Here is a 14,983-nt window from a genome sequence, read left to right on the forward strand (position 1 = left end):
TACTATTCTCAAGTGAATGTAAGTGGTTCATTCTGTCATATTTTAAAGTTTTCCTTCTCAGATGCCTGACTACTCCTTTAACTCAGAGATCATGCATAGTTTTCATTTTAAATATCAACTGGTTATCTGGAACATAATGTGGAAGAAATTCTGAGTCTGTACGTAGTTTCAGCAAGAAAGAATGTGATCATTTATGAGTTAATGATCACTTAATTATGCCAAGGCAGTTCTAAAGTGATTGGAGGCCAGGAATGGTGGTATATGGGTTGTGGGAGTAACAGTATATAAATCAAGTATTTATTATCCTTACCCAAAGTTTCATTATCACCTATTTTTTCCTCTAGCCTTCCTTTCATTTTTTCCTGTTAAATTCTACAATATAAGTTAGCAAGGTTTCAGAGGTAGGATGCCAAGTTTATCTCTATACTTACTTCAGTAAGTATTTGCTGAGTGATTAACTAAGTGAAGAAAATTTTAGCCCCACAGTAGACAAGAATCTGAGGTTTCACCCCTGCTCTGAAATATCCCTTATATACAGTCTCCTATTTATATCCTACTGAGCAGATTCCATTTAAAAACACTTGTATCTTCTACAAAGCTTAAGCTGTCAGTGTGGTTTACTTGTTTCAGGTTCCTTTCCTAATGGAAACCACCCACATGAGAAAATGAGAGTTTTGGTTAAGGAAGGAGGAATGAGTTGGAAAAGAAAGGGGCAGTGTCTTTACTTGGGAAAGAGGTTGGATTTTTAAGAAAGATACTTGAATGACTTTCAACTTTGAGATGGGTGGATACGTGGGATGAGAGAGTGAGTTTCCAAGGTGGTACAAAAAGGGAAAATATGCTGAAGATAACTGAAATTTAAATATTAAAGAGTGATAAATGCAAAATTATAAAAGCAAAGAAGAATTTTTAATCGTCTTTCTGCTCCCTTCTTGCGGTCTAGATCCCTTTCCTTTTCACTTCTAGATAACAGTATTATATTGCCTTAGGTTGTCCAAGTTGGCATTTGGGTTTTGATAGGTTCCATTCTCCTATCTTTACTCACCTTCTCTCTAAATCCTTCTTTCTTCCAGGTAAACAAGTAGGGTATTATAAACTTTTCCTGGGTACTAACTTGGTGGAACTACTTTGTCTTATCTAGCCACTTGAAGTTCTCCTTGAAAGAATAGCAGTGGATGCAACCTCTTTGTTGCATCTGATTTCTCATAAGAAAGGATCTTGGTTTTAGAAACAAAAGAAGGAATAGGAAAGTGGGTGATGAGAAAGTGACTTTGTAAACTTTGTCCTGGGGTTTTTTTTTCCTTTCTGAAGGTTCTTGTCTTTGAATGTCTTGTCATGAATATGTGGATAAAAGCTTGTTTTTATAAAACAGTTTTGTTTATTTACTGCATGTTTAAATATTCTTTAAAGTTATTCTCTGTCCTCATTTTAAAAAATGGATTTAATGTCTCTATTATATGACTTTAAGTTATAATTTTTTTAGGCATACATTCCTGAACCTTGGTGTTCAGATGCATTTAAGACTCTTAATTTTTGGAGCCATGGAGTAGAAGTTACAGAGATTTTTCAGCTTTATTGCTAATACCAAGTAAATGGGAATGTCTACCACTTAGCTGATTCAAGAACGGTGGGATCCCTACAAAAAGAAAATCTGATTCTAGATGAGCGTTATCCTTGGAACATTTAACAATTTCAACTATAATAGAAAGATTTAAAGCAGTCTTTCTTATGCCTATTTCCTTTATACCTAGCTCTTCAGTTTGACCTGGTCACAGTGTCTTTTCTAGCTTGACAATTAATTTATAATATAAAAGTAGTTCCCAACTCTGTTCGAAATCCACTGGTAACATACAGTCCATTAATTAAATTCATACCTGTTAGAAATGATAGAACCTTGTTGTAATTGAGTAAGGAGGATGTGGCATAGTGTCATGAATGGCGTTATGGCAATTGAAATGGTTTGACTTAGAGTAAGAATCTTTTATGCTTCAATGTATGAGCTTTCATGAAGATATGAGGAAGTATGAAATAATGATCTGTGTCATGATAGCTTCAGCTAATGGTGGTCTCTTCAAAAAGCTGTTACAGGACAGTAGATGCCAAAATTTCTCTATAAACTTTCAACCAATAGTATTTTGTTAGGTTTTCTGTTAAGTTTATGTGTAGGAATTGCTGTACACATTTTTAAAAATAAAAAGCACATTTAAAAATTAGCACATATACTAATTTGTACCCGTAATCATGAGTTGTTGTTCAGTCTTTCTCCACTAATTTAAAAGTATGGTTTCAGCCTATGCCATCATTCAAATCTGAGGATTTTATTAATTAAAGTAAAATGCTTTTAGGTGGTGTTAATTTTGTTTACTAAGTGGTATTAATTTTGTTTACTAATATACAGGAGAAGATAAAGAAGACTGTGCTTCTAACTTTCTTTTTAATGTATATGTTGTAATATTTAGGACTCTCAGTGTACATTTTTCCCTGTTCAATTCTGAAGAAATGCATTTAACATGATGATGAATCTGCTTACATTGCTGCTTTCAGTTTACAATTTATTCACCAAACTACAAGAAGTATTTAAACTACACATTTTCTCTGGATGGGGATTTAGCATACTGATGAAGTAGATTAAGATTAAAGATTATTCTTATATAATGTTAGAGATTTTGGTTTCCAATTTTGTGAAAAGGCTTTGGACCGTCCCAGTGTCTTAGTTTGTTCAGGTTGCTGTGACAAAAATACCATAGACTGGGTGGCTTAAACCACAAACATTTATTTCTCACAGTTTTGGAGGCTGGGAAGTCCAAAATCAAGGTGCCAGCAGCTTTGACATTTGGTGAAGACCTGCTTACTAGTTGACAGACAGCAGTCTTGTCATTTGTTTCCTCTCATGGCAGACAGGGCAAGAGAGCCCTTTTACCCTTATAAAAGATATAAGGGTACTAGGCCCATTCATGAGAGCTCTACCTCATGACCTAATCCCCCTCCTAATACCATCACATTGGGGGTTAGGATTTCAGCATATGAATTTTGGTGGGAACACAACATTCAGTCCATAATATCTAGTTTACATTTCCAGTTCCAGTTTGAACTTAAAGTTCTGTTTTGAACAGGCTCAAACTACTTTGATCATCTATTTCAAATGGAGGATTAAGTAAATAGATGACACCCATATTGTCCTATTTTATTTTTGGTATGATCTTTTCAAGTGCAGTGCCATTGCTACTGCAGGTTTTAACTGATCCACTAAAACAAGAAAAAGAAGTCAGGGTTATTAATAGTGGAAAGGAAAAGACAGAATTGTTCTTAATTCCGTGTGGTATGTTTGTTTATCTAGAAATTCACAAGAAATAATCAGAAAAGTATTTGAAAAATAGAGTTCTGTAAGATATCATAAGGGATCCAAGATCACTAAAAATCAGCAGCTTTCTACTTCTAGATGTGGCAAACTAGATGTCCAGAAAAACTCTTCCTATAACAGCATACCTTAAAATATTACATGGACTATTAACAAAAACTACTTTTCAGTACATGTCTGAGATAGTGGGAAAGGAAGGGAATTTCTCAGAACTCAGAAATAACAGGAAAGTGTGAGCCACCTGGTGTAGTTGTGCACTGGAATTGATATTACCTGCTGATCGTGGTGGCTTAGGGCCTGTATTTTACAGGATTACTTATGAAGGAATAGGGGCAAAATATGGCATCTAAGGAGGGAGGGAGGTTCAATGCACCTTATAAGAGCTGGACACACTAGTGGTGATATCCTTAATAAGTGATCATGAAATAAATCCTTCCATACATTAGTGATTACTGGGAATAAGTGCTGGATTTGTTCTTGGCTCTGGGTAGAGTGGGAAAATCTGGGCAGATTAAAGATTAGGCACAACCAAAGAGAAAATTAATTAATGAATATAGGTGAAAAGAAAATACTCAGAATGTAGTACATAGAGGAAAATTGGAAAACAAATGAAAGTTTGAGGGCCATGGTAAGTAGCATGAGAAGATCCAACATGGGACTAACCATTGTTCTAGAAGGAGATAATGGAGAAACTGTAACAGAGGCAATATTCAAGGAGATAATGGCTGAGAATTCTCCAAGATAAAACTAAAATTCAGGACAGCAATGGCATATAAATTGACTTAGGAGGGACAGTGATTCATTTGAAACATTCAAAGAGGAAGAAGGTAGGGGTGCCTCAATTGGTTAAGTGTCCAACTCTTGATTTTGGCTCAGGTGATGATCTCATGGTTGTGAGATCAAGCCCCACATTGGGCTCTGTGCTGGGTATGGAGCCTGGTTAAGATTCTCTTTCTTCCTCTCCCTCTCCCTCTCTCTTTGCCCCTGCCTTGCATTTATGTGTGTGTGCTCTCTTGCTGTCTCTCAAAAGAGAGGTAGAAGTGTTGTTTAACTTCACACTTTAAGTATGTTTTAAAAAAATACTAGATAGTCATTATAAGACTAGAAATGAACTGTATTATTTCCTTTGTAAAAAAGGGAAAAATGTAATGAGGGGGAAGAATCTCAAAAATGTAAAAATACTAAAAAAAAAGGGGGAGACCAGGAGAAAGTACAAAATTTAATAGTAAATATGAATACAAATATGTCAGCAATACATATATTTATTTATTTTAGAGAGAGAGGTTGCAAGTGGGAGACAGGAGCAGAGAGAGAGAGAGAGAGAGAGAGAGAGAGAGAAAATCTCAAGAAGGCTCCACACACAGTGCAGAGCTGGACATGGGGCTCAATCCCACAACTCTGTGATCATGACCTGGGTCAAAATCAGGAGTCAGATGTTCAACTGACTGAGCCACCCCAGTGCCCCAATATATCAGCAATATAAATATAAATATTACACAACTTTCTAGTTAAAACAATAATACTGTAAGACAGGAGAAAACGAAAAATAAAACAAAACCAAATCCAGATAGGTTAAATCTATTTATAAGAGATATTATCTAAAACATAAAAATATATAGGGCAGTGGCGCCTGGGTGGCTCAGTCAGTTAAGCGTCCGACTTCGGCTCAGGTCACGATCTCACGGTCCGTGAGTTCAAGCCCCGCGTCGGCTCTGGGCTGATGGCTCAGAACCTGTAGCCTGCTTCCGATTCTGTGTCTCCCCCTCTCTCTGCCCCTCCCCCGTTCATGCTCTGTCTCTTTCTCTGTCTCAAAAATAAATAAACGTTAAAAAAAATTTTTTTTTAAAAAAATAAAAAAAAATATAGGGCAAAAGCTAAAGGATTAAAAACCATAAATAGAGCGAAATGAAACTGGGTGTAGTTATGTTAATGTCAGACAAGATAGACTTTAAAGCAAAAGTGTTACTGAATGTGAAGAATTACTACCTTCAAACAAGCTTGATCTAATGGCCATAAATAGAATATTCTTTTCAAGAACACCTGGAACATTTATAAAAATTGATTATGGAATAGGCCATGAAGATAGTTGCAGTGAATTTCAAAGATTGGTATTATTTGGACTACATTTTTCTAACTACCACACAGTTAATTTAGAAGCTTATAACAAAATGATAACTAAAAACACCTACACATTTGGAAATTAAAAACAATTTCTAAATAATGCATGGTTGAAAGGAGAAACAATGAAAATGGAAACTTGTGAGATAAAGCTAAAATATATCCAGAGATAGTCATAAGTATTTCTCTTTACAAAAGAAGAAAAGCTGAAAATAAATGAGCTGTTTAACTTAAGAAATTAGAGCAATGCAATAAACCCAAAGAAGGTGGAAGGAAAGAAGTGATTAAGAGCAGAAATTAATGAACTTGAAAATGGAGATATAGTAGAGAACCAAGAGAACCAAAAATTTATTTTTTGAAGACTAATAAATTAGACAAATGCCCGGCAATGTAGAATTAAAAAAAAAAAAAAGACCTGTAAATATATTGGAAATAATAAAAGGGACTTGACAGATCTGGCCATGGGTTTAAAATCTGAGATATTTGGACAGTTTTATGCTGATACATTTGAAAATTTTGTTGAAATGGTCAGTCTCTAGAAAAATGTATATCACTAAACCAAATTGAGGAAGGAATAGAACATCTAGTTTATTCTATACCTACTAAAGAAGTGGAATCAGTAGTTAAAAATCTTACCATGAAAATAGCAAACCAGTACTCAATTCTTATATAAACTCATTCATAGGGTAGAAAAATATATAATATTTTCCCAATTTAGTTTATAAGGCTAGTAAAGCCTTAGTGGGATAGAATGAAATGGAAAAATTATAGGCCAGTCTCCCTAATTAACATATAAAAAGTCATAAGCAAATATTAGCAACTTGTTAGTATTGTATAAAATAGCTATATTGTGATTAAATGGCGTTTAATCCAGGGGAGCAAGTTGGTTTGACATTAGAAAAAAATTTAACGTAACTTAACAGTTTTGTAAGTTAAAGGAGGAAAAGTATGTTATTCAGAAAGATGCTGAACAGGCATTCTATAAAACCAAAAAAAAAAAACCCATTTTTATCAATACTCTTCTTGAACTAGAACTAAAAGAGAATTTTATTTAACCTGATATCCTGATATAATGTTAAAAAATATATTTGTATTTTTATAAAAATACAAAGCAAGCATTATACTTACTGGTGAATTGTTAAAAGCATTTCATTTAAGTCCTCCCCCCACCGAGAGAGTGAGAGACCATGGGCACATGCACATATGAGCACATGTTGGGGAGGGGCAGAGAAAAGGAGAGATAGAATCCCAAGCAGGCTCTACACCATCAGCACAGAGCCCGATGTGGGGCTTGGCCCACAAAGTCTGAAATCATGACGTGAGTCAAGATCCAAGAGTCAGACACTTAGCTGACTGAGCCAATTAGGCACCCCAAAAGCATTTCATTTACTATTCGGAATGAGACAAGCAGTCCTGGTATCACACCTTTTATTTAACATTGAACAGGCACTCCTAATCTGCAAATAAACCCAGACACATACTAACCCTCATGAATTAGGAATTGAATAAAAGAAGCAAACTGTCATTATTTGTAGAAAGTATCATTATTTACATAGAAAATTTAAAAAAAACTTTCAGGATGCCTGGGTGGGTCAGTCAGTTAAGCATCTGACTTTATTTCATCTCAGGTCATGATCTAATGGTTGTGAAATTGATCCCTATGTTGGGCTCTGCACTGAGCATGGAGCCTGCTTAAGATTCTCTTTCTCCTTCTGCGCCTAACCCACTCATGTGCATGCTCACTCTCTCTTTCTCTCAAAAAACAAAACAAAGAAAAACAAAACAAAAAACTTTCGACAAATTATTAAAATGAAGAAGGGAATTTAGTAGGTTGGCTAGATATAATAATAATATACAAGAAAATTAAATTTTTATATATCAATAATAAGTTAGAAAATGCAATTTCAAAAAAGATACAAATGTCTTAAAAAAATACAGGGCACCTGGGAACAAATCTAACAACAAATGTATGAATATTATGTGGGGAAAAAAATTCTAAATCCTTATTGAAAGATTTTACAGATGTAAATACACGGAGAAACAGATGTTCATGGATAGGAGTACAGAATTTTATAAAGATATCAGTTGTTTCTGATAGTCTCACAAATTCAATCAAAATTCTATTTGTGGAAAATGACCGAGTTGAATATACAATTTATAAAGATGAGCAAAGAGCCATGAATAGGTAAGACACTCCTGAAGAGAGAGAACCAGGTAGGGGATTTACTCTAGCAGGTAGGAGAACTTAATGTAAAGTTATACCTTGTTCAGTATTGGCTCAAGGCTGGACAAACTAGTACAACTGAATAGAGAGCCCAGAAACAGACTCATACACATATGGAAACCTGATTTATGACAGAGCTATCATTGCAGATTACTCATGGTGGGACAAGTTATTATCCACATGGAAATAAAATGGATTCTCACACCACACACAGAAATTAATTCCAAATAATAAGTTTAAGTACTTAAATGTGAAATGCAGAACTATAAAGGGTTATAAGAGAATATCTCGGGGTGCCTGGGTGGCTCTGTTGGTTAAGCATCCAATTTTGGCTCGGGTCATGATTTCACAGTCTGTAGGACTCTGCTGACAGCTCAGAGCCTGGAGCCTGCTTCACATTCTATGTCTCCCTCTCTCTTTTCCCCTCCCTGCTCTCACTCTGTCTCTCTCTCAAAAATGAATAAATATTTAAAAAAATTAAAAAAAGAGAATATCTCATTGACAATATTTTAAGGAAGGATTTCTTAAACCATAAAGGATAAACCATAAAGGAAAAGGATAAACCATAAAGGGAAAAATTAATGTATTTGATTACATAAAAAGTAAGAACTTCTGGGGGTGCCTGCCTGGCTCATTTGGTAGAGCATGTGCCTCTTGATTTTGGGGTTGTAAGTTCGAGCCCCACAATGGGTGTAGAGATTACTTAAAAAGAAAAAATCTATATAAAAAAGACCTCTTATTCAGAAGATACTATAAACAGTTAAGCAGAGTCTTGTTCAGGATAATGGACATGAATGCCTAGTGCATTTGATTAACGTATTTGATTTACAAAACTGGAAGGTAGTTTAGGAGCAAATTACTAGGAAATACATAGAAAATGAAGGAAACACATGCACCACAAGACCTGCCTATCATCAATTCATGGAAACAAAGGAAAAATAATCATATTTTATGTCATCTTGCTCAGCTATTCATAGCATTTACATGATTATCTAATTAAAATGGTGATATAATTGCATAGAGAGGATGAGTGCCTGAAAAGTGTGCCTGTGTTCACGAAAAAATTACTAAATCCTATAAAATTTTATGAGACAACTAAAAGTTGTGAAAATTTGAATAAGGTTCACAGATTAGTTAATCATATTGTATCAGTGTTAGTTTCCTGGTTGTGATAATTGTACTATGGTTATGTAAGATGTTAACATTAAGGAAAGCTAGGTAAAGGGCATATGAAGACTGTACTATTTTTGCAACTTTCTATAAGCCTCAGATTAATTCAAAATGAGAAGTTAAAAAAATCATTTGGGTTGAGAGTTGTTGGCTCTGGGGAGTAAGAAATGGAAGAGAGTTGTAAGGTTATTGACTTTCAGTAACAGTTTTATAGTATAACTTGACTCTTTAATCTGTATCCATATGTAATTGGAGAAAACCAAAGTATAAAAAATACAGAGCACAATGGTGAAAAGTTACTCTGAAAGTTTAAGTTGGATGCTTTGGGGAAAAACTGACATATAAACCATGCCTATATGTTTTATCTACAGTTCTCAATTTCAGTCTCTTTAAGAAGGAGAAACAGGCTAAAAGACACTGATGAAATCTGACTGCAAAATTCTACTAGATTTTTATGATCTGTCCTAGACTTTTAGCTCAACACTAGTCCAAGTTGCGTAAAGTATCTAGAGGGCTTTTTCTATACCTTATTATGGTGAAATAGACTATAGTAGGAAGAATGAATGAGAATGTGGCTACACAGATCGTTTGATAAAAGAAACCATATTTTATTGTAATATAAATTATTTTATAGTTTATATACTTTTTAGTTGACTGCAAACTGTAATTTCTTTTCCTGTTTTTTTTTTTTGTTTGTTTTGTTTTGTTTTTTGTTTTTTGTAGGTACTTGGTCATAAACAGTAGATTGTTTTTCCCTCGAGATTAATGCAACTTCTTGTCTCCAATGACAAAGGAGAGATTAAAATATATTTTTTTATTGTGGTAAAATACACATAACATAAAGCTTACCATCTTAACCTTTTTTTTAAAATAAAGTTTATTTGTTTATTTTAGAGAGAGAGTGCATGCACGTGGGGGGAGGGGCAGAGAGAGAAGGGGAGAGAGAGAATCCCAAGCAGACTCTGCATTGTCAGATCACGTGAGATTATGACCTGAGCTGAAATCAAGAGTCAGTCACTTAACCAACTGATCCACCTGGGCACCCCACCATCTTAACCATTTTTAAGTATACCATTCACTGGCCTTTTAAATACATTCATAATGTTTTGCAGCCATCACCACTATCCATCTCCATAGCTCTTCTTGTCTTGTAAAACTGAAACTTTATACCTTTCAAACAGTAACTCCTCACTGCCACCTCCCATGCTGCTGGCAACTGCCATTCTCCTTTTATCTGTATGATTTTTACTACTTTACGTATTTCACGTAAGGGGAATCATACAGTATGTCTCTTTTGTGACTGGCTTATTTCACTTAGCATAATGTCCTCAGGGTTCATCCATGTTATAGCATGTCAGAATTTCCTTCCTCTTTAAGACTTTAATAATTTAAAGTATTCTATTATGTACCTATATCTATATCTGTATCTGTATATATGGATATATACATATATATACGCACATAGACACACACCACATTTGGCTTATCCATTCATCTGTCAGTGGACACTTGGGTTACTTACACATTGTAGCTATTGTGAATAATTCCCCTACGAACATGAGTGTACACCTATATCTTCAAGACCCTGAGACCCTCATTTCATTCCCTTTCTGTATGTACTAAGAAGTGGAGTTCCTGGTTCATATGGTAATTTATTTTTAGGTTTTTGAGGAGCCACCGTATTATTTTCCATAGCAGCTATACCTTTTTATATTTCTACCAGTAGTGTACAAGTATTCTTCAAACTTCTGCATATTCTTACCAGTACTTCTTATTTTCTGTGTTTGTCAGTTCTTTTTTTTTTTTAATGGTAGCCATTCTAATAGGTATGAGATGGTATCTTATGGTAATTTTGATTCACATTTCCCTAATGATCAGTGATGTTGAATATTTTTCCATGTGCTTTTTGGCTATTTGTATATCTTCCTTGAGGAAATGTTTCTTCACTTCCTTTGCCCATTTTTGAATTATGTTTCATTTTTTGCTGCTGTTGTTGAGTTTTAAGATTTAACATATTCTGTGTTACTTGGCAATCAAAAAGAATGAAGTCTTGCCATTTGCAATAACATGGATGGAACTAGACAGTATTGTGCTAAGTGAAATTAGAGAAAGGCAAATATCATATGACTTCACTCATGTTGAATTTGAGATACAAAACAGATGAACATGAGGGAAGGCAAGCAAAAATAACATAAAAATAGGGATGGGGACAAACCATAAGAGACTCTTAAATACAGGAAAGGCGTTGCTGGAGGGATAATGGGTGGGGGGATGGGCTAATTGGACAAGGGGTGTTAAGGAGGACACTTGTTGGGATGAGCACTGGGTGTTATATGTAGGTGATGAATCACTGGATTCTATTCCTGAAGTCATTATTGTATTGTTAACTAACTTGGATGTAAATTTAAAAAAATGAAACAAAAAGATTTAATATACTCTGGATATGAATCCCTTATAAGATACATGATTTATAAATGTTTTCTCTCATTCTGTGGCTTACTATTTTACTTGTTGATACTGTCTTTGATGCACAACATTTAAAAATTCTCATTAAGTCCATGTTTATTATTTCTTTTGTTGCCTCTACCTTTGTTGTCATATCCAAGAAATCATTGCCTAATCCAATGACATGAAGCTTTTGCTCTATGTTTGTTTCTAAGAGTTTTATAATTTTAGCTCTTACATTTAGGTCTTTGATCCATTTTGAGTTAATTTTTGCATATGGTGTTAGGTAAGGGTCTGACTTCATTCTTCTGCCTGTGGATATCCAGTTTTCTCAGCACCATTTGTGGAAAAGACTGTCCTTTCCCCATTGAATGATCTTGGCCTCCTGTCAAAACGATTTGATTATATATGTGATGGTTTATTTCTAGGCTGTCTATTCTATTCCACTGGTCTTTATATCTGTCTTTATGCCGGTACCTCACTGATTTGCTTACTTCAGCTTTGCAGTTAAGTTTTGAAACCAGGAGCTATGAATCCTTCAGCTTTGTTCTTCTTTTCTAGATTGATTTGTCTATTTGGGATCCCTTGAGATTCCATATGAATTTTAGGATGGGTTTTTTTGTTTGTTTCTGCAAAAAATGTCATTGGGATTTGACATAGGGTTCCATTGAATTTGTAGATTGCTTTAGGCAGTATTCGCAGTATTAAGTCTTCCAGTCAATGAACATGATAGGTGTTTCCTTTTATTTATGTCATCTTTGATTTTTTTTCAGCAATGGTTTGAGGTTTTCATTGTACAAATCTTTCATCTCCTTGGTTAGGTTAATTCTTTTGATTGTTTTTGATGTTGTTACAAATGGAAGTGTTTTGATAATTTTCTTTTCAGATTGTTGTTAGTTTGTAGAAATGCAGTGGATATTTGTGTGTTGACTTGTATCCTGCTACTTAGTTGAATTCATTAATAGCTTTAATAGTCTTTTTGTGGAATCTTAAGGATTTTCTATAAATAAGATCATATCATCTGCGAACAGAGAAAACTTTTTCCTTTCTAATTTGGGTGCTGTTTGTTTCTTTTTCTTGCCTCATTGCTCTGGCTCTCTCAGTATTATGTTGAATAAAAATGACAGAAGTGAGAGTATCCCTGTCTTGTTCCTGATCTTAGGGGAAAACTTTCAGTCTTTTACCATTGACTATGATGTTTGCTGTGGTTTTTAATATAGGACGTTTATTAATGTTGCGATACAAAATAGAGAACTTATTAGATGCATGCATGTGTATTTGTATGTGTACTTGTCATGTATACACATACTAAACACGTATGTAATTTATATATTTATATATATGAATAAAATTGATGGATACAATTACTTATGGAGGCTATTTTTTTAGAAACACTTGAAAATTATATATGTTTCTTAAAACTTTATCCCAACTATTTTTAGATGTTGTATCTATTGTAAGTATTGGTTGTGTGCTTGGTATAATGTTTAAACTGTTGTTTATTGAGGTGAATAAGTTGGAAGTTAAAGAGCAGCAGTTTGAATAGCCCATTTGTATTTTTAATTTGACACTTTTTGATAAGAAAGTAAGTCAGTATGTTTGTATATTCTAAAAGAGAGTTTTTTATTTTTTATTTTTTAACTTCAGACAACCTAATGAGGCCTCTTTTGAATTATGGTATTGCTTGGTAAGTATATCTTTTTTACTTAATGTTACTTTTCAGAATACTATTGATTAATATATGTAAATTAGCTATATTTTTGGTTTACTCTTGCAGTATGTCTATGGGCTTCCTGGTTGAAGAGACTGCACCAGTTGTTTGGAGAGGCCTTATGGTAATGTCAGCTATTGAGAAACTATTGAGGCAGGTAAGAAAATTGAATTAAGTGTCATTTTATTATTGGCACATTATTGTTAATGCATTTGTTGATTGGAGAGTGGTTAATATTTGCAGTCAGGCTTGAGATGTTTTGCAAAAGAATCCAACTAATCGACTGGATGTATAATGAATTATGTGGCACCAAGACCAGTTTCACTGGTCTGTGATTTAATCTTACCCATTGCTTATGATTACCAAAAATCTTAATGTCTTATTTTATATTGTTCTTTTGCTTTGTTCAGAGTCTGCAGTCAGATGATGAAATCTATAAGTAATCTGCCTTCTTTAGATTTATGTTTAATCTCATTGTGGCCAATATTGAGTTATAAGGGCAGTGTAGACATTCTTGCATGTAGAAAAAAAATATATAAATCATGCTCACGTTTTAAAATTGCTTTAGAACAAAATAAAATTTTGTTTTACTCTGAGTACATCTGGCTCTTTATTTATGTATATAATATCTGCCCAATCAACTTTAATTTATCCTTAAGGAAGAGAACAGTTGATTGGATAATCTAAAAATATCAGATGGGATATATGTTATTTATAGAAATAATTTTAATTTTTTTCTAGTAGCTGTGAATTTGTAGTTAATTATGTTCTAGATAAATATTATAAGTAATTTGGATTTTCTCCATCCATTTACAGCAATTATCCCTTATTTATTCAGATTTTACTTTGGGTCAGGAATTACGTGATAAGTTGACAATTCTAATCATAGATATTCCTATATTCATTTCTAGTTGAAATAGTTGGTAAATGAAATATGTCTTGAACCCTGAAACTCTTTTTTAATGTTACATCTTGTCTTCCTTCTGCTGCTTAAGTTCTGATAAATGTGCTTTTTGATCTCTGGTCCCAGAGTCCTGCTACTTTCCTAGTGCGTTCAAGTCTCGTGGCTGCATTTCCTCCCCTTTTATACTCAGATCCCATAGTTGGCTATTTCAGTTGTATTCCCAACAACACCCCTTCTTTACCAATTCCTTTGTGACCTTGATCTTTAACCTTTATTTGTGTGGATTAACTCAGCCTCTTTTTTTTTTTTTAAGGAAATTCTACAACAGTCTTTATTCAGGTTATAATTAAAGTTAGAGTCAGTGGGAATTTAGAAACACCGAGAGGAAAATTCTGATTTTGTCATCAGAATATTCTAAATATTAATTTTCCCTTCCTATGTTACTGTTATAATTCTCAACAGGAAATGATTCAAATTTTTTCCTAAGCCTTATGGATGGTCACAAGAAAATGGAAATACTTGTATTTTTCAAAGTGATCAGAGTCTTGGAGATCCAAGTCAGTGATAAGAGACACAGAGATATAGCCAAGTATTGGTGCTGTCCTCTAAGGGAAGCAGGATCCTGCCTCCAAGTGTCCTTTTTAAGTAGTAAGACCCATTTAAACCTCAGACTGCAACAGGTGATGAAAACATCTCTGGCAAAAGAGCCCCTGAGGGTAGACGAGAGAGACCCAGTATGCACGTACCCTCAGGAGAGGGGCAAGGGGAGTTTCCCATGGAGGAGTGAAAGTAAACCTGACAGTACACATTAATTAGGCTGCAAAAAATTTGTGCCTGAAACTCACACTTATATTTAGTACCTGCTTTTATAAATGAAGAAAACCGTATGAAACCAGAGGTGAAAGATCAAAGAAGAAACCAGATTTATTATTTTTTTATTCTGAGGTGTTAGGGAAGAGAGGAGGGGCAGGATCCTGATTCCACATTATCAGTCAATGTCCTTCCATAACCCAGCCTCTTTTATCTACTGCTGAATACTGTTGGAGTTACAGA

The 14,983-nt window shown here is 34.2% G+C and overlaps 1 protein-coding gene across 4 annotated transcripts in view; it reads left to right on the plus strand.

Moving 5' to 3' along the window:
* NUBPL (NUBP iron-sulfur cluster assembly factor, mitochondrial) overlaps positions 1-14,983 on the plus strand; it is a 218,218-nt gene that overhangs the window by 71,202 nt on the left and 132,033 nt on the right. For 3 of the 4 annotated variants that reach the window (XM_015073708.3, XM_053224345.1, XM_053224344.1), the window contains 2 exons: positions 12,963-13,002; positions 13,093-13,183. In XM_015073708.3, coding sequence (XP_014929194.1) covers positions 12,963-13,002; positions 13,093-13,183 — 131 coding nt within the window. Of the gene's footprint in view, positions 1-12,962; positions 13,003-13,092; positions 13,184-14,983 lie in introns of those variants that run through there. The other variant, XM_027065550.2, reaches the window with a different exon arrangement.

Source organism: Acinonyx jubatus, chromosome B3 (assembly GCF_027475565.1).
Source record: "Acinonyx jubatus isolate Ajub_Pintada_27869175 chromosome B3, VMU_Ajub_asm_v1.0, whole genome shotgun sequence".
Lineage (NCBI taxonomy): Eukaryota > Metazoa > Chordata > Mammalia > Carnivora > Felidae > Acinonyx > Acinonyx jubatus.